Source organism: Pelodiscus sinensis, chromosome 10 (genome assembly GCF_049634645.1).
Source record: "Pelodiscus sinensis isolate JC-2024 chromosome 10, ASM4963464v1, whole genome shotgun sequence".
Classification (NCBI taxonomy): Eukaryota; Metazoa; Chordata; order Testudines; family Trionychidae; genus Pelodiscus; species Pelodiscus sinensis.
The window spans coordinates 32858226-32881309 of NC_134720.1; the positions used below are offsets into that span (position 1 = coordinate 32858226).

Consider the following 23084-nt stretch of genomic DNA (forward strand, 5'->3'; position numbering starts at 1 on the left):
ACACAGTGTGTACTCAACCTGTGGAACTCCTTGCCAGAGGAGGCTGTGAAAGCTAGGACTATAATAGAGTTTAAAGAGAAGCTAGATAATTTCATGGAGGTTAGGTCCATAAGAGGCTACTAGCCAGGGGATAAAATGGTGTCCTTGGCCTCTTTTTGTCCGAGGCTGGAGAGGGATGGCAGGGAACAAATCGCTTGATCATTGCCACCCTCTCTGGGGCACCTGGTGTTGGCTGCTGTCGGCAAAAAGGCTACTGGGCTAGATGGACCTTTGGTCTGACCCAGTACGGCCGTTCTTATGTTCTGTCATATGGGTGGAAAGAGGGTAAATATTAATTATCAGCAGGACTGACTTAAATGAGGCCTGTGTGTTATATAGTCTTTCCTTAATCTTTGTATTCATACCCATCAGTGTGAAAAGTTATTTGCATACATTTACATATATATTTGTATGTAAATGCAACCACACTTAAGTTGCGGCCCTTGGCATGTGCTGTGAGTAACATTGTGGCCCCCCGGCTTCCAAAGTTCAGTAGCCCTACTCTATCAAATAACCATTAAGTTTTCAAGTCCTCATGTTGTTCTTTCATACTTCCAGTTAAAGTTCATGGTAGATGAATGAAAGTACAGAGAATATTCTCCTTCATGTGTGACAAATAGTAAAGCATTAGGGGCTTATTTGTGATCATTCCTGCATCATAAGCAGCTATGAGCCACATTAACTCCCATAGTAGCTTCTTACTTTGACAGAACCTGCAGAGACATAGAAAACAACAGCATTAGGTTGCCACTCTTTCGGTGGATTGTGGGTCTTTTCTCAGTTACACTTATGCACATAAACAGCCACATTATAACTATAATAATCTTGTTCCTACGGCAGTGCATTGTGTATTTGATTGTAAGATTATAATTCAGAACTGTGACTTCAAGTATGCGCACCTGGCCCCCCTCCTGGGGGGGAAGACCCTTCCCTTTTCAGGCGGAACCAGTCCATGCAGGGAACTGGTTTAAAAATCTACTACCCAATGCAGACTGGTTTTTGCCTGTCATTCCTGTCTGTAAAGTGCCTGAGCAGCCTCTGTCAACAGCGAGCTCAGGCCTGCCATGGACAGAGGCTACTCTAAGGCAACGTCTGTCCATGAGGGGTCCGAGCTCCCTGTGGACAGAGGCTGCTTCAGCATTGCCCTGCCCTGTGCCCCCTAATACAGAGGCAGAAATACATGGAGGCAGGCAGGAGCTGGTTCTTGGGCTTTTAAGCCAGCTCCCCATGAGCCCTGGATCCGCCTGCCCCCTGCCCCACCCTCTATGCTGCTGTCTCTCTATTAGGGGGCATGGGAGGCAGCCGGGGAGGTGGCTAGTGGCTCTGGAAGAACCAGCACGTGTGGGGAGTTGGCTTAAAAGCTGGGTGGCTCTCCTTAAAAAGAGACTGTTTAGAAATCGTCTTTTTTAGTTAGGGAACACAGCAGGAACAGAAAAGGAGTCTATAGTGGGACCCCTGGGGAGGGTCAGAAATGCAAGAAGGGCAGCCTATTGCTTCACAATGTCCTAGAAGTTGAGTGTGAGGCTTCCCTTAAGTTCCCATCCCATTTCCTAGGACCCCTAAGGGAGAAGGCTACAGAAGTGGGTGAGGATGGAAAGTTGTTTAGGGGGAGGGAGGGTGCAGTCCAGGTATTCATCTTGGAAATCTGCCATGTGCTCCATTGCAGGTATCAGGGATGACAAGACATCCTGGTGCTGCATTTGCAGTTTGCTGACTCTCTGCTCGCATCTCTCTGGATTCTTCCACTTGATTACATACTCCCTGTCCAAGTGGATAGAATGCATTTGCTGCTTGAGCATATGTTCCCTTGTCCATTTTCAGTTTTGTACAAGCCGGATAGCTGGTGGAGCAAAGAGAGTATACAGCAACCTCTCTTCTGTTCCCTCTGTAACAAAAAGTTACGAGGGCATACGTTACAGGAGATACATTGTGGATCCTAAAACCTAATCTGTTAACAGATAGCAAAGGTCTCTTTAAAGACAATAGAGATGTGTACTGTGCAAAGCCAAAGTTAAGGTCACTGTACACCAGGTACACAATAGTGTTCTCAATGGAATATCTGGATTCACGTGGTTTGGAGGCAGATCTGGAAAGGGTCCTTCCAGGACACGATCCTGCAGGTAAGAGTGGGGATAGGGTCCAGGCAAGACGGCAGTTCACGTGGCTTCCCTCCTCTGTGTCCACCATGTCCCGCTTTCTGGGTGGGGGAGGGGATGCTGCTTTAACATCCCACAGGAGTCTGCAGGTGGAAAGGGGAATAGGGTCCAGTGGTTCATGTGGCTTCCCTCCTCTGTGACTGTCACACCCCGCTTCCTTGGGGAATGACACTTTCCTATCCCACAGGAGCCTGAAGGTGGGAAGGGAGGATGGGGTCTGGTCATGCTGACAGGGCGGCAGCTAACTAGCTTACCTCTGTGTCCACCATACCTTGTTTTCTGGGTGGAGAGCAGGAGGGAAGGAGAGAGTGCCATAGGCTGAAGCCATGCTTCACTAGGGATGGGCAAAAGAGATTCGCAACAGAGGCAGCAGCTAATAGCTTGCTTTCCTCTATCTAAGTTGCCATGTGAGATATCAGTCTTCTCTGAATCGCACAAAGTAATAGGGAGCTCATGTTGAATGAATGTGGCTATAAACCTGGGCCTTATGTTGTAATGCTTTGTAGTTCAGTGATGCCATACCACTTACTGCTGGCTTGGCATGGAAAGGTTTAATTGGTTTATGGTTAAACATTAGGGTAACCTAACATTTAACTGGTTAAATGACTGTAGTAGGACCTAGGCTGGCGACTGTTTCAGCACAGCAGAAGTAGCCCCCAGCCTGTGGGGCTCCTGCTCCCAGCCCTACTCTGCGGCTGAAACTGGCTCTTCCATCTCCTAGCCCCCACCAGAGCATCCCCTGCCTGCAGGGTGCCCAAGCCTGGCATGGATAGGGGCTGCTCTGGACAAGAGTAGCCCTTGTCTGCAGCAAGCCATCTGCTGCCTCAGCTCCTACCGGTTAACTGGAACCGGGTGATGCTTACTGGTTAACCTTTCACATCCCTAGTTAACAAGCTGTTCTGGGCCCCCCACGCTGTTTATGCATTGTGTATGCCACACAACTGCCTTAACCTGTTTGTAGCAAGAAAAAAAATGTGTACTCCCTAGAAGTGCCCTCCCTGGGATCAGTGCTTGACTGATATATTCTGGAAAGGAGAGGGTTGTCTCCAAGGTTATAAAAAGTTCTTGGCTCTCTTTATTTGCCTGCTGACCATATTCCTCCTCCTCCTACTCTACTGTCCTGATGTGTGTCTTAGGAAGATTTTATGGTCTGGCTTGGGAAGATGGTTGGGTGCCCCCAGGATCGAATGCAGCTGCTTGTAGAAGCGGCATGTTTGCAGTGATACTCCAGACCATCTGTTTGCTTCTTTTGTCTCTTGGTAGGAATACCTCAGCTCCTTTATTTTCGTTCAGCACTGATGAACATTCCTGATGTTCCCTTTCTTCACTGTGGACTTTGTAGTCTTGGCATACATTTCCAGGTTTCTTTCTTTTGCTGGTTTAGAGCTCTGTGAGAACAGATTCCTCTTCCCATGCCTTGATGAGGTCCAGGATCTCCTTCACACTCCATGCTGGTGCTTGTCTGCGCCCATGGGAAATGGATCTCATGGGTCTTGAACTCATGGAAGTCAAGGCAGAGTGATCACAGCGGGCCAGAGAGGAAGGAATGCCTCCTGGATGCCAAGAACATTGACTTTTGCGACACTGCGTCTACCCTGCCATATAGTTGACCAGGCAAGGTCAAATTTGGCATTACTCCTTGTGAAAAGTGGGAGTGCCAACATTGAGTTTACTGACACTTAAAGTCGATGGAAAGGAGTTGGTAGTGTGGGCTTGTTTAGAAAATTGACTTTATATAGCTAAATTCAACCTCAACTCTTTGTGTAGGCCTAAGTCCATATTCTGATCACAGAATCAGGCTCCCTCCTATCTCATGAAGTGATGAGAACTCATCAATGAGCATTGCTAACCATACATGCGTTGGAGAAAATGCTGCTTTTCACAACTGTACATGGCTTCTAATGCTTGACAAGCTGATAGTGCTTCCATTTCTTTAGCCTTAGTGCTATAGGGGAATAGTGAATGTAATACAAATTGGATATTTTAATAAAAAATTAATAGCACCACATTCAATTCAAGACCTCTTAAAAGTTCTCACTAGCTAAACCAATTTTTGCTGAAAATTATTTTAATACAAAAGTGACTGTTTTTTCCCCCTCTTTTTAGGAAACTCAATAAAATTACAAAGTTCATAGAGGAAAATAAAGAGAAATTTACTCAGCTGGATTTGCAGGATGTTACAGTAAGGGAAAAACTAAAACATGCAAAAAGCAAAGCTAAAAAACTTCAGAAACAGCTTGAAAAGGATAAAGAAAAGGTATATTATGAAACTTGCAGTGTTTACTATCTTCAAAATATTCGTCTGTCCATTCGGGAGCAGGGTGTTCTAATTATTTTAAGATAAGCTTCAAGTCATATTTTTGCTGCTTTATGATACAGTGAAGGCCTGAAAAGTTTCTCAATTTGTTTTACACTAGAAATTGAGATTAGTGACTGGAGAATGAAGTATTATTTTTTATTTTGTAAATCAACTTCTGAGAAATTAAATCATTTTCTTGAGCCTTCATGCCAGCCTCTCAAGTGGATCCAACTACCAGGTTAATTGCCAATCTGTTTAACAGCATAGTAACTTGATTGTTGCCAAAGAATGCTGAACATCCCTTCTGTTGTAGCAAATGTAATGATTGAATTGTGTCTGTCCCCTACTAGGGATGTAAAAGATTAGTCGACTATCCAATAAGCATTTGCTTATTGGATAGTCTTTTGACTAGTCAGCTAATCAATATCTTCTCTCCCTCCCCTCTCCCTCCCCCCCCCCCCCCGCCTTTGCTGCCCCAAGGTGGCATTTCAAAGGTGCAGCCACTGCACAGCTGACCTACGGATCAGCTATGTGGCAGCTGCCCATTTAAAATGGCACTTCTGCACCTTTCAAAGGGACACCCGTGGAGCCCGGGGGGGGGAGGGGGGTCAGCTGGGGACTCCCCAACTGACCTCCCAGTGGCATTTCCCCAGAATGCGGGATCAGCTGAGCAGTCCCCCACTGACCCCGGGCTCCATGGCTTTGAAATGCACAAGAGCCCCTGCTGGGGGCTCTTGTACATTTCAAAGGAGGAATGCGACAGTGCTTATTGACTAGTCCAGGGGTTCTCAAACTTGTGATACCACGATCCTCCTCTCCATTGCTGCAACCACCCTCTCAGTTGTTCACGACCCCCCCAGGGAGTCAGGACCCACAGTTTGAGAAACTCTGGACTAGTTGATGGAAATTCTATTGACTAGTTGACTAGTCAATTAACCACATTTTAACATCTTTATTCCCTACTAGCTCAAAGATCTATCAGTACAGGCAGTCCCCAGGTTACGTACAAGATAGGACCACAGGACCAACCCGGCAGCACCCCAGCTGCTCTACCTGAGGCGTCCCGCAAGAAAAGCCTGGTCTGCTGGGGGGGGGCGTGCACTAGCTGCACTCCCTTCCCCCCCCCCCCCAGCACACCAGGGAGACCCGAGCAAAGCCGCACATGCGGAGGGACCCCGCCGCCCATGTGGCTTTGCTCCTGTCTCCCTAGTCTGCTGGGGGGGTCCAGGAAAGCCGCTGTACCCCCCAGCAGACCAGGAACACCCAAGCAAAGCCGCCGCCTGGGCAGCTTTGCTCGTTTGCCCGGGAGCAAAGCCGCCCAGGCAGCGGGACCCCCGCCGCCTGGGCGGCTTTGCTCCTGTCCCTCTGGTCTGCTGGGGGGGTCCAGCAAAGCCGCTGGATCCCCCCAGCAGACCTGGAACACCCAAGCAAAGCCGCCACCTGGGCGGCTTTGCTCGTTTGCCCAGGAGCAAAGCCGCCCAGGCAGCGGGACCCCCACCACCTGTGCGGCTTTGCTCCTGTCCCCCTGGTCTGCTGAGGGGGGTCCAGCGGCTTTGCTGGACTCCCCCCAGCAGACCAGGGAGACCGGGAGAAGCCTTTCTCACCCCGGAGGACACCGGGCGGCGACCCGCCGCCCCTGAGCTCCGGGGCAAGAAAAGCCCCGTTCGTAAGTGCGGATCCGACATAAGTCTGATCCACGTAAGTCAGGGACTTCCTGTATTTAAAAATGTAATGTTTCCCTGTCCTGGACTCAAGGTGGGTTCACTTCAGGCACTATAAATTTTGTTTCTCCTACAGCTGTGAATATTCTCTCCGGTAAGTAGGTGCAGGCAGTTGCAGTTCCCTGTAGCTAGGCATCTGTGGTATCATTAACTTAAGAGAAACAGATTCCTTATGTCAGTTATTGGAGGGAGTTGCCAATAGAGCCACATGTAGCAAATAGGGTACAGAAGGGTTTGACACTTCCACCATTCATTCAAGATTTTTTTAGGTTATCTATTCAGAGCAGAACTCTTGGTTTCCGATGAATTCAAAATGTGGCATAACTGTTACAGAGGACTTAACTGTCTGCTTATTTTGTATAATAATATTAATAAGAGTATTTTTTTAAAAAAAAATTATGCTGCTGTCCTTGAAGTAAGAGCTCCTTCAGGCAGGTATTCTGCAGCAGATAGTATTTCCCCTCCATGACTAATATGCACAGTTACCCAAATTAGAGTAGTAATATCTGTGAAAAGGAAGAAAAAGGGGAGTTGGCCAAAATTAACTTTATTTCTAAAGGATCAAGATTGCTGTTCTGTGATGGAGATCACCAGTCTAGCATCTGGACTGCTGTTCCTTCACAGGCTTATCTAGGGAACTGCTAGGTTTTCCATAAGTGTATTTCAGTATGGACCCTACAGTAGTACACAAGTGCCCTGTGCTCCTGTTCCCATGCAAGGATATAAAGAGTTGTATGGCTACAGCCCTCTTTCATTTCCCCTTTGCCACCCATAGCAGTGTGAGAGAATATAGTGAATGTCTGATTCTCTCATCTTTAACTCTGGCTAAACCTGTCACAAACCCTTCGAAAACCTTCAGAATTTTATTTCACCTAGAGAAGACCACAATGAATTAACTCAACCCATCTGAACTGACTTCTGGTGGTTGGATTCCCCTGTACAGAGTATTTCCACGTAATGGAGTCTTAAGCTTTTTCCTAATATTCAAGCCTTGTCCTTGTATTAGTCTAATCCTGTTAAAGCATGGGCATGACATAAAGAGAAGATGAAGCACACGGGAGAGCATGGGGCAGATTGAACGTTGGATAAGACATCGGTGCAGCTGGAACAGGGCAGTCTCCCTCTTTCCCCAATGCCCTCCTGAACCATCCAGGTTTCCCCCACCCTGAAGGTGTTCCAGGCTGCTCAAGACATTCCTTTTACTGGTGCCACCAACTCCAGCATTGCCTGGGCCTATATGTAGAGGGAAGCCATCTTTAACTCCTTGGTCACTGAGATCCTACTGCTCTCACTCCCCACTTAGGTGGACAAGAGAGCCCTCTATACCCCTGCACGGTCAGCATATGAGAGACTGGTTCTGCACTTCTTAGATCTAAGTTGGAGAGACTCTAGATCCCAGCACCAGTGGTCAAATTCTTGATGTCTGTCCCCATCATCCAGGTGCAGGTTTCGAGACCATTCTTGGTCCGCAAACTACAGGCCACAGTGCTCCCCACCATTACTTGAATCGTCTGTCAGGCTCTCCAAAGTACCTGAGAGAGCAGAGTCTGCACTTTCCGTCTTGGGCATCCAGCAGCATCAGTTCAACCAATGCCAGATCAGAATCATTCTTCCTTTTCCCAGTTCAATCAGCACTGCAACCTGATACTAAGGCTCACCAGTACCTGCTCAGCTGGTACTACTGTCTGAATCACAGCCTGCTTTGTGGCCTCAGGCACCGTGGACAGCTCAGTGGTGCCTGTGGACTTGCCTGGGCTTCCTGTGGCCACAGCTTTGGACGTACTTCTGGTCCTCCAGCCAGCCACTGGTGTCAGAATCCGTTAGACTGCTATCCCCAAAGTGCAAGAGGAGACAGCGTATCAGCCACATTGGTGGAGGAAAGGCACTTGGCCCAAGCCACCTCTTCCTCATCCCCAGATGAGGCCATCATGATACCCCCCTCTGGTCTCTCAGGATGATACTAAGGCACACCAGGACTCTTTGAAGAGTGTGACTACTAACTTGGACTTCCAAGCTGAGGAGGTGGAGGAAATCTCAGACTCCATTTCAGGATGTTAGGTCAGGTCACTCTGGCTAGGGCGTGGCCATACTGTTATGACAGTATGGCCAATATAACCAAAGCCTTGTGGCAAACCCCCTCTTTGCTCTCATCGATCTCTAAAAAGGCCAAGTGGAAATATTTCGTTCCTGCGAAGAGCCATGAGCATCTATATATTCACCCCACACCCAACTCCCTGTTGTTTAAGTGGTGAACCACTGGGAGAGGCCAGGCCAACTTGCCCTCAGTCTGCAGAATAAAGACTCTAAATGCCTAGACGTGTTTGGATGTAAGCTTTTTTAATTGGTGAGGTTTCAACTTTGGGTTCCTGCTACAACTTAAATATGTGGCAGGCAATGTCTAAGTTTGACTCTGCATTGCCAGAAACCCCTAGAAAGGAGTTCTGGGTGCTCCCCAAAGAAAGCACTTTTACAGCCAGTGCAGGCACCTTCTGATGTGATGGACTCAGCATCACAGGCTAAGACATCTGCAATTTCCATGCATAGAGTAGCATTGTTACTCCTCTTGGGATTAACTCCTGAAGTCCATCAATCCATCTTGGATCTCCCATTTCATGGTGCTGCCCTATTTGTGGAACCTACAAATACAAAGTTGCATAGGCTTAAAGATTCCCAAAACACCATGAATGCCTTGCAGTTGTATGTCCCAGGCCTGGAGTGGAAAAAGTTCAGCCCCCCTCTGTAGCTGAATTGGTTTTATCCTGACAAGACCCAGCTTTGGGGAAATATGAGCTGTTCTGCAGAAGGCCAAGCCAGCAGTCTCTTCCCACCTCTCAACCCTGCTTGAGCCATACCATACCTTCTAGCAATCGCCCCTTTTGAAGGTGCATCTGGGGGCAACAAATCTCTAGGACCAATCCTTCCTCCAAGCCTGGAGAGCTATTACATCAGACTGTTAGGTCTTAGCCACGATGCAGCATGACTATGCTCTCCAGTTTTGTTTTTTTCTACCCTCACCCCCTTCCCACGTATTCTCCCCATCTCTCTTAACAGGCCCCTCTCATGAGAAACTAGATGGGGAATTGCAGCATTTGAGAGGTACCACACCAGTACAGAGGCTGGAGCTTCCACTCACATTACTTTTTAATCCCAAAGCCAAAGGAGGCCTTCATCCCATCCTGGCCCTACAAGACTTGAACCACTGTCTAGTAAAGCTCAAGTTTCACATGGTTTCTCTGGTTTCAATCATCCCCAGTCTGGATCTGGGCAGGATTATGATGCCACCTTCAACCTCAAAGTTATGTATTTCCACATTGCAATCTGTGGGACACAGGTGTTTTCTTCAGTTCATGGTAGGTTTGAACCATTACCAGTTTACTGTCCTCTCCTTTGGGTTAGTCAGAACCCTGAGGGTATTCACAAAGTGCATATCAGTGGTAGTGGCTTACCTCTTCTTTTAAGCACATGCGAAGTTCTGGGGCTCCTGGTAAACCACAAGAAGTTGACGTTATACCATTGCAGCAGAGAGAGTTCATCAGCACAGTGTTTGACTCGATCGTAGCCTGAGCGTGTTTTCCTCAGGGTAGGTACAAGGCCCTATCTATGCTCTATTTCATAACACAGGTCTCTGTGGTTCTGCTAACCACGGTCAAAGTCTGCCTTTGCATCCTGGGTCACATGGTCTGCAGATGGTCCCCAATTGAACTTCGGGGATGACTTAGAACTCAGGGACATCAGATAAGCCTTCATATGATTGTACCTGTTGTGTTATCCATTAAGATCTGCAAATCTGCAGTGCACAGAGTATACAAGCAAAACGATGTTCATTTATCCCTTTTCTGCCAAGAAGCATCCTTCTGGGGCATGGTACCATCAACACAAGGTGATGCACCTTCCCAGAGTCAGCAACAACTTGACAGGCCTCTTAAACAGATAGGGAGTAACTGAACAAAAGTGCACCTGCCAATTCATAGTACATCTTGATGCAGGAGGTTATCCACTTTGAGGATAACAGATGACTTTTTATACGTTCAGTTTAAGCCACAAACTGGGAGGATTTCATCCAGTACAGACAGAAGGCAAGCGCTTTGCTGACATCCAACACATGTAGGCACCTTTCCTCATTGATCTTATGAGGTTTAAGGTGGAAGACCAGAAGGATATCCTGAGCCATGTGGAAGGCCAATTCAAATTCATGCAGGAAGGCTGGGTGGGGTCTAAGGGGTAGCCCATGTTAGTGCCGGACCATTCATTGTTTTTAAAGTTTGACCAAAAGGGGTTATTGCAGAAATTCACCACAGAATTCTCACTGAGGGGGCTCCCATTTTCAACACCAGATGCCAAACTATCTGCTCCAGAAAAGGAGTGAGCATGGGTTTCTTGTCATATACATTCGTACTTTTTTTTACTATTTTTAAAGCTTTTCCACCAATTCCCCTGAGCTTCAGGGTTAATATCCAAGATCTGATGGAAAATGATCTCATTGATCCTCATACTCTTCACTGGCCAAAACAATTTTGGCTGTCAAATCTATTGTAAATGTCCTGTTCAGCCTTGCATCCATCTTCCCAGGTCTGATATAGCACCCAGATCCACAATTATTTCACCTAAAGGCTTGGATGTTAGTTGATTCAGTACTGCAGATAGATAACTTCTGCTCCTGACAGTTTCACAAAATTCTCCAACAGTTTTTCTTGTTATTGTTACTTCAACAAGGAGGTGTCTCCAAGCCCTCATGATCAGATTTCTTTTTCATAGGGATGTTGTACAGTTAAGGCTACACCTTATATTAATCCCTCAGGTGGTTTCACACTTTCAACTGAGTCAATTAATTAACCTGTTAGTTTGCTTCTGAAAACTGCACTGGAGTGCAAAAGGAAAAAATAAGCTACATCTTTAGGGCATTTCAACAGCCTCTCCTCTGTTCTCTTAAAAGGAACAATTATTTTAGCTATCTTTGTGGCTATGTCTGGCATATCAAAAGGTAAAGCCATCTTGTCACAGAGAGACTTAAGTAGATTACACCTATCAAATAGTTGATGAGGCTCTCTGTCTGAATGTCAATTCACATTTTCACCAGGGCACAGGCTTATCTTCAGCTTTCATTAAAAAGTGCATATATCTGTAGTGGGATCGACACTGACACGTGAAGAAATGTTACTTTGGTAGACCATGTCCCACAAGTACTATCCATCCCTGGCTTTTGAAGCCCTCAGCATCCTGGGCTTTGAACTGTGAGGAAATGGAGAGAATGTTGCAGCTGCTCTATTCTTTATGTGCTTGAACAGAAGCACAAGAAAACAAGGTAGCTAGGTGGCTCCAATGGACACTGCTATACAGAATTTTCTGATCTTGCATGCATGTAGCTCATGCACACCTACAGTGAAACCAACACTGACTATAGCATTCTGAAGAACCACAACTAGGGTGAGTAACAGTTCTGTTTAACCTGTATTTCTGATGAGTATGGCTCCCTGTAGAAAAAGGAGCTACATTGGTCCTATCCCATACATTATATTTCTTTGAAGGAGAGGACCAATATGAAACTCCATTGAGGTAATGTGCATATGTGTTTTGTTCAGAATTTATTTTTCTATTAGTGCTTGAGAAGCCTGACAGGAATTGAGTGAAGCTGCTAATAGAAGATACTATTTAAAGCTTGACAATCAGCTGAAGATAGAGATGACAAGAAGCATCAATCCAAATTCTAGAGTGCTGATCTATTGCAAAAGAGCAATTTAGAGGATGAAACTAAAAAACTTCTTATGCTTACTTACATAAAGCAGTGTTAGTGAATAAAACTGCCTTTAAAGGATGCTTTATGTATATATTTCATTGCTGAAGCAGGGAGATATTTGCAGTCCTGAAAATAGATGTAGTAGATAGACTCAGCTATAGATAGATGTCAGGTTGCTCTCATTACCCACATAGCATAAGGAGGGAAAACTTAATGATAAAAGAAGCTTTCCTTTTGTACAATGGGAAAAGTTAAAAATTTCTTTTTACAGGTTGAGCAATTTAAAAGCGTACCTGGCAACAGTGAGACAGCTATCAGTAAAGCAACATCTAAGAAAGAAGTACTTGAAAAGGAAAAAGAGCGAGAAGAGGAAAAATTAAAAGAAGTTATGGATAGCCTTAAACAGGAAACACAAGGACTTCAAGAAGAGAAAGAGGTATGAAACACTCTCATGTCCATATGCTTAGACTAATTTGTTAACTTTTACGTTCATGTGAGTTAGATGGTTCAAAGGTATTTCAAGGCAGCTATTTAGTACTCTAATATTGTTCTCTTGGGTACTTAATTCAAATATAGAGCGGACTGGAAAATTAATTTTTCATTCTGTAGGGAATTCTCACATTTCAAAATTCATATTTGTTGTGAATCAGAACAAAAAGGAATTCCAAAAATTGTCAGTTTGAAACCATTTTGACTTACTTTCTATTGATAATTTGAAAATTATTACCAAAATTAATTTTTAACTTTCTGCTATTAAATTTAGTTGAGAGAGATGTTCCTATGAGATAAGTGGATTTTAACTAAGCTGTATTTTCCAGCAAAAAAAATTTTCTCAAAATATTGTAAGAGAGCTGATCAAAAAAATTTCAACACCTAATTAATACTACAGTTGTTAGCTAGTATTCTGTAATTTTTGTGAAGTTGGCTTTATGCTTAGTACTCTTTCTTGTCTTGGAAAACCTCCATGCAGCTTGTCTGTTTAATTCACAAAGAGCAACTATCTCCTGAAGGGTATTTTTGTCAGTTATTCAACAGTCCTAAAGCAGGGCTGGAAAAGCAGTGGCTTGCAAATCACTAAAATATTCTGTTTTAATTATAGTATAATGTCTGTCTTCACTTTAGTACACTACTGCATCCTAAATCCAGAATGAGATGGGATTGGATATCTAACGGGTTATTGTGATTATTTGTTCTTCCTGATGGTCTTCAAAATTTGCAACTGAGATTTCTGTAATGAAAATAGGGGCACAGTTTTTATTTAACTTGGGCCCATTTGTGCTAAATTCACCATATCTTTCTGTTCAAGAGGTTAAGATCACACCACCTCTCCTGCTGCTTCTCTTGCTTGGTTATATATTAATATATTACTTTACACAGGTCAGTCATCCTATTAGTCTAATGTATTGTACTGTCCATTTCTGTAGGGCAAAGAAAAAGAACTTATGGAGTTCAGCAAAACAGTGAATGAAGCACGTTCTAAGATGGATGTAGCCCAATCAGAACTTGATATCTACCTCAGTCACCATAATACAGCGGTATCTCAGTTAAATAAAGCAAAAGAGGCTCTAAAGACTGCTTCAGGAACCCTTAAAGAAAGGACAGTTGGTATTAAAGAGCTAAATACAAAATTACCTCAAGCTGAACAGGAACTAAAGGAGGTTAGACTTAAGTTTCCTATTTCACTTAAAAATCATTAATTCAGGAGCTATTTCATTCTTATGATGTAGTCTCTGTATACATACATTAAATTTAGTTGCATTCTGAAAAACATAAATGGATCCCATTGTAATCAATAGTTCTTCAAACGTTTGCTCATGTTGATTCTATTCTAGGTATGTGCGCGGCCATGTGCGGTCAGAGACTTTTACCTTAACAGTATCTATAAGGTCAGCTGCAGCACCCTGTGTGCTGCACCATCTATTAGTATGTTAGGCGCCACCCTCATTTTCTTCTTAGCACCATGAGGGTTGGGGTGTCTTCTCTTGCATTGCAAAAGCACTAGCAGTTCTATCTTCTGTGTACATAGTTGTAGGTTGTGTGACAGACCTAAGAAAGCAGTCTGCCACACTCTGGAAGGCAGATATAAGGGACACTGGATAAGTGGTTTTCTCATTCCGGAGTGAAATACTAGAGCCTGCTGCAATAAAATGAAGGCCGGAAAACATCTGGGGCTAATTAACTAGATTGCTCCCTCAGGCAAGTCACTCAACACCTGCAGCCAATTAAGACCTGTGGTGCTGCTTTAAAGGGGTTCCCCTCAGGCAAGAAAGGGGAGAAGACAAAGAGTGACAGACCAGAAGGCGAAAGGGGGGAACAAGAAGCTGTATATGAGCTGAGAACTGGTTAACAGATACCAGAGAGAGATATTTTGGAGGGATTGTTTGGGGAGGTGGCCCAGGGGGGAAAAGCTACCAAATCAGAAGGGAAACAACCTTGACTTCTGCTACTTTAGGGTGCTTGGGCCAGAACCCAGAGTAGTGAGCAGGCCTGCGTTCTCTCTCCCCACTCCATTTCCCCCCCAACGCCAACACACAGGCTCTCCCAAGAAAGGAGACCAGGACTATTAGGGACTTTTCACCCCAACACCATGGACTAGGCAGTGATGAGTATGGCCCACTAAGCTGTGGACTCCGCTTCCTGTTATGTCACAGTGAGTCTCTGAGGCTAAGATGATATGCCAGTAGCATGAGACCCACAGGACATGGCCAGAACTTTGCCCCAGTACTTAGTTAGCTATTAAGTATTGGTTTATCTTAATTACTGTCTCATCTGGGACTTCATCCCAGAGCAGGGCATTCGATGCTCTCACCTCTTCAAATCATGTTTGTCATGCAGCAAGCTGGTGCCTATTAGCAGAGCTCAACAAACTGCTGAATCTACTTGCCCATGGCAAGTAGATTTCAGCCCGTCACTCCAAGCGCCCCATTGACCGGCGCTTCGCGCATGCGCAGTGCTGGTCTGGCGAGTGGCTTTTTTTTTTTTCAAGCCCTGCCTATTAGTGACCCCCGTGACAGCTGTTTGAAGTTCTTGGAGGAGTCCCACAGAAAGGGAAAGTGTTGATTCTCTAAAAACTATTGCCCTAGAAACCAAGAGGAGTAGGATATCCACTTCCTCATAGAGGTTGCACTCCATCTTACATTGGAACACTTCCATTTGGACTACAAGACGAGCACTTTGGCATTGGTGTGGAGCATACCACCAGCATCAAACTCCGCCTGGCACTGTTCCTCTTTGCAAATGCCTAAGACATGGCAAAAAAAGAAAAGCCCATCCTCCCATCATTTATAAATTTATCTAGCTTTTTTGAACCCTGTTAAAGTGCTGGCCTTCACAACATCCTCTGGCAAGTAGTAGTTGCACAGGTTGACTATGTGTTGTATGAAGAAATACTTCCTTTTGTTTATTTTAAGCATGCTACCTATTAATTTCACTTGGTGACCCCTCGCTCTTGTGTTATGGGAACAAGTAAATTACTTTTCCTTATTTTCTTTCTCCACACTAGTCATGATTTTATAGACCTCTGTTATATCTCCTTTAGTCTCGTTTCCTAAGCTGAAAAGTTCCTATTTTATTAGTCTCCTCATATGGCACCTGTTCCATACCTCTAATTATTTTTATTGCCCTTTTCTGAACTTTATCCACTGCCAAGATATCTTTTTTAACATGAGGCAACCACATTTGAATGAAGTATTCAAGATGTGGGCGTACCATGGATTGAATTAGGGGCAATACGATAGTCTGTCATCTTCTCTATTCATTTTTAAATATTCCGAACATTGTTTGCTTTTTCTCAACTGCTGCTGCACATTCAGTGGATGTTTTCAGAGAACGATCTACAAGATTCCAAGATTTCACTCTTTGAGTGGTAACAGCTGAATTAGTCCCCATCATTTTATGCATATAGTTTGGATTATGTTTTCCAATGTGTACATTACTTTACATTTATCAACATTAAAATTCATCTTTCATTTTGTTGCCCCATCACCTATTTTTGTGAGATCCTTTTGAAGCTCTTCACAGTCTACTTTGGACTTCACTATCTTGAGCAGCTTGGTATCATCTACCAGTTTTGCCACCTTCACTGTTTACCCCCTCTTTCCAAATCATTTATGAATATGTTGAATAGGATTGGTCCCATGCTGATTCTTGGGGAACACTACTAGTTACCTTTCTCCATTCTGAAAACTGACCATTTATTTCTACCCTTCATTTCCTATTATCCCATGACATATGATTTTGCTTAAGAGTCTTTGGTGAGGGACCTGTAACACTGCTCTACAGCCAAAATGCTTCTGAAATAAATGTAGCCAAACTTTACTAATTCTTGGGTCACTGAGAACGAAAATGATGCTTAAAATTGTTGATTGGCTCTAGTTTTCAAGATATGCTATTGGGTCAGTATATACGACCCTTGACTTGCGAATGGCGGAGGATAAGTGAGTTATAAAGGGAAGAGATCTCAATTTAAACCAGAAATGACTAAAATACATCTTTGACTGGATCTATGAATAAATCTATGACTGGGTTTGGACAGTACTTGCTTTTTAGGCAAAACAATGAATGATGCAATCTGAAGCTGGTATTGCGTCATACATGATATGAATTGCATCATGTTATTCCTAGAAGTCATGGATGTTTTGCTGCATAATGGCAATGTTTTGCCATCAATTCCAGTTGGTCATGCAATCCACATGAAGGAAACCTATGACAACATGAAACAATTTTTGAGGTGCATATGACCAACATCAGTGGCAGCTTTGTGGCGATTTGAAGGTTGTTGCTCTCTTGCTTGGTCTGCAGACTGGATACACAAAGTACTACTGTTTTCTCTGCAAATGGGATAGTCGTGCAAGAAATTCCCACTACATCAGGATAGATTGGCCACTCCGACCGTCATTGGAGCCTGGAAGGAAAAGTGTTCAGCATCCACCAGTTGTTGAATCAAGGAAGATTTTGTTACCACCCTTACACATCAAGCTGGGTCTGATGAAGAACTTTGTCAAGGCCATGAACAAAACACAAGCAGCTTTCAAGTACCTCTGTGGAAAATTTCCAAGGTTAAGTGAAGCTAAGATAAAGGAAGGTGTCTTTGTTGGTCCTCAGATTCGTGAACTTCTTCGAGATGATGCATTTGACCATGCACTGTGTGGCAAGGAAAAGACAGCATGGAAAGCCTTCCAGTTAGTGGCAATAAATTTTCTCGGAAACAACAAGGCAGACAACTACAGGTTGTTGGTGGAAAACCTCCTCAAGGCATACAAAAGCCTTGGTTGCAACACGTCACTAAAGATACATTTTTTGTACTCTCATCTAGATTTTTTTTCCACCGAACTGCGGAGTAGTGAGCAACAAGCACGGCGAGCGATTTCACCAGGACATTGCAACAATGGAGAAACGCTATCAGGGCAAATGGAGCCCATCAATGCTTGCAGACTATTGCTGGACAGTGACAAGAGATGCTCTATTTAATGAATACAAGAGACAAGCCAAGAAGCGCCGAGTAGACATTGAATAGGACTAAACTATGTACATAATAGTTTTTTGCCTTTTGTTTCATAATACATTTTATTTATATAACCCTTTTGCTGATTTTTAAAGTGTTACATAAACAGGACAGGTGAAATATTCTCATGTAAAGCAACCATAAACACATGAAAAGACCTAGGTTTACAATTTATGATTAAAACGCTACTATCTATACAATATACATAGACGTAAAATGTAAAAACATAAATATCTTGGAAACAGTAGCCAATCAGTTGTTTTAATTGTCATATTTGAATTCAGCACATCAAAATACCTAATAAATAGCATATTTTATCTCTGAAGCAGACGACTTCTAAAAAATTGTAGACTGGTGTAATAGGCTTTCTGGAAATCTAAATATACAATAGCTACTGAACCCCACTTGTCCTTATGCTTGTTGACTCTCTCAAATAATTCTAGTAGATTGGTGAGGCATGATTTCCATGTACAGAAATGTTGACTTTTGCCCAACAAATTATGTTCATCTATGTATCTTACAATTCTATTCTTTATTATAGTTTCAACCAATTTGCCTAGTGCTGAAGTTACACTGTCATGTAATTACCAGCATTACCGCGAGAGCTTATTTTAAAAATTGGTGTCACATTAGCTATCCTTAAATAATTTGGTACAGAAGATGATTTAAAGTATAGATTACAAATACAGTTAGTAGTTCCACATTTTCATTTTTGAGTTTTCAGAACTCTTGGGTGAAAGCCATCTGGTCTTTGTGATTTGTTACTATTTAGTTTATTTGTTCCAAAACCACCTCTAATGATACCTTAATCTGGGAAAGTTCCTCAGACTTGTCACTTAAAAAGAATCTCCCTCACTTCCTCAGCCACGAAGACCAATGCAAAGAATTCATTTAATTTCTCCAACAATCTTATTGTCCTTGAGTACTCATTTAGTATGTTGATTGTCCAGCAGCCCCACAAGTTGTTTAGCAGGCTTCCTGCTTCTGATGTACTTTAAAAAATTGCTTTTACTTTTTTTGAGTTTTTGCTTAGCTGTTCTTCAGATTCTTTTAGCCTTCCTAATTATAATTTTACACTTCATTTGACAGAGTTTATGCTCCTTTATATTTTTCTCATTAGGATTTAACTTCCATTTTTTAAACTATTCCTTTTTTATTTCTCACAGCTTCTCTTACTTGGTTGTTAAGTAAGACAGACGGTGGCACTTTTTTCTTCTTCTGTGTTTTTTAATTTGGGGAATACATTTAAGTTGGGCCTCTATTATGGGTCTCTTGAAAAGTTTCCATGCAGTTTGCAGGGATTTTACTTTTGTCACTGTACTCCCCACCCCCATTTAAGTAATCTCATTTTTGTGTAGTTCCCCTTTCTGATATTAAATGCTACAATGTCGGGCTGCTGTGGAGTTTTTCCCGCTCCAGGAGTGTTAAATTTAATTATATTATAATCACTATTTCCAAATGATCCCGCTATATTCACTTCTTGGACCCCAGATCCTACATTCCATTTAGGATTAAATCAAGAATTGCCCTCCTCTTGTGAGTTCCAGAACCACCTACTCCAAGAAGCAGTTATTTAAGATGTCAAAGAAACTTTATCTCTACATCCCATCCTGAGGTGACATGTACTCAGTCAGCATAGGTATAGCTGAATCTCCCTTAGCATTTCATAGTCACTATTGCCATCCTGGTGAGGTGGTCGATAATATATCCCTACATCTATATTCATATTACAAGAATGTAGAATTACTATCCATAAAGATTCTGTTGAACAGTTTGGTTCATTTAAGATTTTAACTTTATTTGATTCTACACTTTTACATATATCGCTACTCCTGTACCAGCACAACCTTGAAAATATATATCTTGAAATATATTTTGTAACCTGATAATACTGTGTCCCATTGATTATCCTCATTCCACCAAGTTTCTGTGATGTCTTTTATATCATCTGTTACCAATAAAATGAGGAATTCTGTGGCATCTTAGGCTATGTCTACCCTAGGGAGTTATTTTGAAATAAGGTATTCCTCTTCACAAGCAGGAGTTCTTTCAAAATAACAAGCTCTTTATTTTGAAATAATGAGCTTGGTAGTGTGGACGCTCACTTTATTTCAAAATAAGGGGAGTTATTTCGAAATAACTCCCCAGGGTAAATGTGCCCTGAAAGCAATGGTCACCAGGCAGTAGAGCGGGATCTACTGGTAGATCTTGGAGCCTCTGACAGGTGATCCTGGCCAAATCAGTCAGGAAGCTATCAAGCGTTGGCACTTCAGTTGCCCCTCCGCCCACTGTCACGCTGCTCCTGCCCTCTGCTTGGAGCTGCCCCACCTGGGAGCCTCTTGCAAGGTGTGGGAGGAGGAAAGGGGAGGTTCTAATATCAGGGTGTCCCTCCTCGCATTCCTGTAACCTATCTCCACACAGAGAGAAGGGGTTGGAAGGAGTTTGGCAATGCAAATTTCTGTCACTCTCACACTGTGTGTGTGTGTGTGTGTCCATCTGTCATTCTCACAAACACACACTGTCCTTCCCTCTCATGTCCCGACCCAACACACATGTGGAGGGTGTTTGTTACTACTTTTACTGCTTGCAAAGTGGGTTATGTTTGGGTTTTGACTGGTCTGTGCATTTCATAATTTTAATTTCTCTCATGTTTAAGTATAATTGTTTTGGTAGTGAGTTCTAAAATGCCTAACCTGTCATGGGTGGAGTAATTATTCCTATAATAATTGCTGCTACTGCAAGTGGCTGGCATGTCCCTGCAGACTCTTGAGAGAGTCAGAGCAGGAGGTCTCCACATGCTGTCCTTGCCTGCAGACACCACTCCCATTGATCAATAATGGGGAACTGTGGCCAGTAGAAGCTGTGGGCTCAGAGCATGTAGATGAGGGGCAGCACAAGGCACCATGGAACCATTGCTGTACATGACAGCTGCTTTCAGAGGTGGTGAAGGGGCAGGGCAGGAATAAGCCTGCCTTAACTCCACTGCTCCACCGCATGGGAGATATCTCAGTTAAACAGTGCCCAGCCAGAGCCTGCTTCCTGAACCCCTGTCCCAGCCCTGAGCCGCCTCCTATACCCAATCTCCTGCTCCAGACATGAGTCCCCCTATACCCAAACTCCTTCCCAGAGCTTTGCCCCTGAAGCTCCTCATGGACCCCAATCCCTGCCCTGGGCTAAGCTTGGAGCCCTTCCCACATTCTAAACCTTTTGGCCCAAGACCAGGGCCTGCATCCCAACTCTCTAGCCCAGCCTGGTGAAAGTGAGTGAAAATGAGGGAGGAAGGGAGATGGAGTGAGCAAGTATGAGGCCTCAGAGAAGGGGAGGAGAAGGGGCAGGATGGAAACGGGGCAGGGTATTTGGGTTTGAGGTAGATCTTACATTTCACTTAAATTGAAAAAGTGATCTTCTGGTTAAAAAGGTTGGAAACCACTGCCTTAGAGACTTAACAAATTTATCTGGGCATTAGCTTTCGTGTTAGTCTTTAAGGTGTTACAGGACTCCTAGTTATTTTTGCTGAACTAGACTAATACAGCTACCACTCTGAAAAAAAATCTCATCAACAGAAGATGGTCCCATAAAGGATATTACCTCACCCACCCTGTCTCTATTAAAAAGCTGTTCATTTGTTTTAGTCAATTTCTTCCAAACAGTTACTATAGTAATGTCACTTAAACATATAATGGGACTAGGCAAAATTTGAAAACTAATTTTAGAACTTAATTCTCGTTTTTAAATTTATATAATTTATGAAAATTAAGGTGCATGAAAGAAGTGGAATAACTTGCATTGTAGCAGTCACCTAATAGTCTGTACTGTAGTTTAACATGGCAAAATAGTATTCACTCTTCCTAAAACATTCACTTATTCAGATGTTTTCTCAAATTGGTCTCTATCCAGAGTTAAACTTCTCCCATGCCTGGATGTTTGAATAAAAGTTCTTGAGTTTGGCAAAAAGTTACCATTTATTTTCTGCTTTTGAGGGCCTAAACTTGAACCTTAATATGGATATGGTCTTCATTGAGAATTATTGTCATTTATTAGTTGGATGGGGAGGTAGGAATTAGGTGGCTAAATAATCATTTCTAAAAATGTTTGGTCCCATGTGCTAAGAAATCACAAAACAATGAAATCGCATCATCTTTCTTCTTACACAGCTGTCAGGCATGAAGGGTGATTGTTGATCTAGAGAAGGGGATTGGGAGGATAGGGTGGTGTTCTCAAATAGCAGTAGAGTAGTTTCCATAAAAGATGTTTATGGCCATTGAAATTCGCACAGTAAAATCATTCCCAAAAATTCTTAACTATGGGAAGTAGAAAAATAATAGATACAGGCAGTCCCCGGGTTACGTACAAGATAGGGACTGTAGGTTTGTTCTTAAGTTGAATTTGTATGTAAGTCGGAACTGGTACATATTGTAGGGGAAACTCTAGCCAAACATTTCTCCAGAGCTCAGTTTTATTCTCCCACACCTCACTTCCCTCAGTCCTTTATTCTCAAGCTGAGGTGTCTGCTGAGAAAAGCCGCTCCGTGTCTCCCTAGTCTGCTGGGAGGGTGGGGGCGCTAGCTTCGCGTCTCCCTGGTCTGCTGGGGGGAAGCAGCTAGTGCGGGGTTGCCTCACCCCGTTTGTAAGTAGGGATCCGATGTTAGTCGGATCCATGTAACCCGGGGACTGCCTGTATGTCTAATATGCTGCTGCATTGTACAATATTCTTCAAGTTTTAGTAAGTTCACTGACATTTGTTTCAATGGCAAAGAAATTACCTTATGTAAACCAATAAAAAATTATCTGCAAATGAAAATAGCAAAGATTGAAACACCATTTCATCTCATTGAGGTTGAACTGAAAGCATACTTTGGATTACTCAAATGCTGACATTCATCTCTGGAAGTCAGCACAACCACCTTGGTGCACTACTGTTTGTGCTGCTTGACTTTAATTGAAGATTTCAGTGCAAGCATTAACTCTGATTGCACTTATACTGTATTTTCTATTTGTTTTTCTGCACAAGGCTGGGATTTTCCAAGGAGCCTAAATGAATTGGGCATCCACCTCTTCTAGAATCCTTGGAAAATGCAACCTAAATATGTATCTTCTCTTAATACTTTATCAGAAAGTGCAAATTATTAAGCAAAATGTATTTTTCCATTTAAATTTAGTGATTGTTTTTTTAAATAAAGAATGTTTTCGTTCTTTGTTTACTCAACACTATATACTTGCTATCTTATGGTTGATGGTTTTACTGTCTCTTAACTTGTTATACAGTCATTAATATAAGTGTTACTGAATTTTAAATATATGAGACTGCTTCTGAGGTTTTCAGACATGAATATTTTAATTAACTTTTTTTTAACTGTCAGAAAGAGAAGGAGCTTGAGAAACTGGGAAGAGAGGAAATGGACATTAAGAAACTTGTCAGAGAGCTCCGTCAGAAGGTAGAAGAAGCAAAAAGTTCTTTGGCAATAAATCGCAGTCGAGGAAAAGTTCTTGATGCTCTACTTCAGCAGAAGAAATCTGGAAAAATTCCTGGAATATATGGAAGACTGGTAATGTTTAAGAATTGATTTTTATGCTTCAGATGTGCCATTACTCTTATTGGAATTGTCCTAAGTTAATGAACCAACAATGTATTT

The 23084-nt window shown here is 43.0% G+C and overlaps 1 protein-coding gene across 3 annotated transcripts in view; it reads left to right on the forward strand.

Annotated features, from left to right (window-relative positions):
• The window catches only part of SMC4 (structural maintenance of chromosomes 4), a 94337-nt gene that overhangs the window by 38588 nt on the left and 32665 nt on the right, over window positions 1-23084 (forward strand). For all 3 annotated transcript variants that reach the window (XM_006123439.4, XM_075937823.1, XM_075937822.1), the window contains exons 9-12: window positions 4302-4452; window positions 12221-12385; window positions 13374-13607; window positions 22812-22997. In XM_006123439.4, the coding sequence (XP_006123501.1) occupies window positions 4302-4452; window positions 12221-12385; window positions 13374-13607; window positions 22812-22997 (736 nt within the window). The remainder of the gene's footprint in view (window positions 1-4301; window positions 4453-12220; window positions 12386-13373; window positions 13608-22811; window positions 22998-23084) is intronic.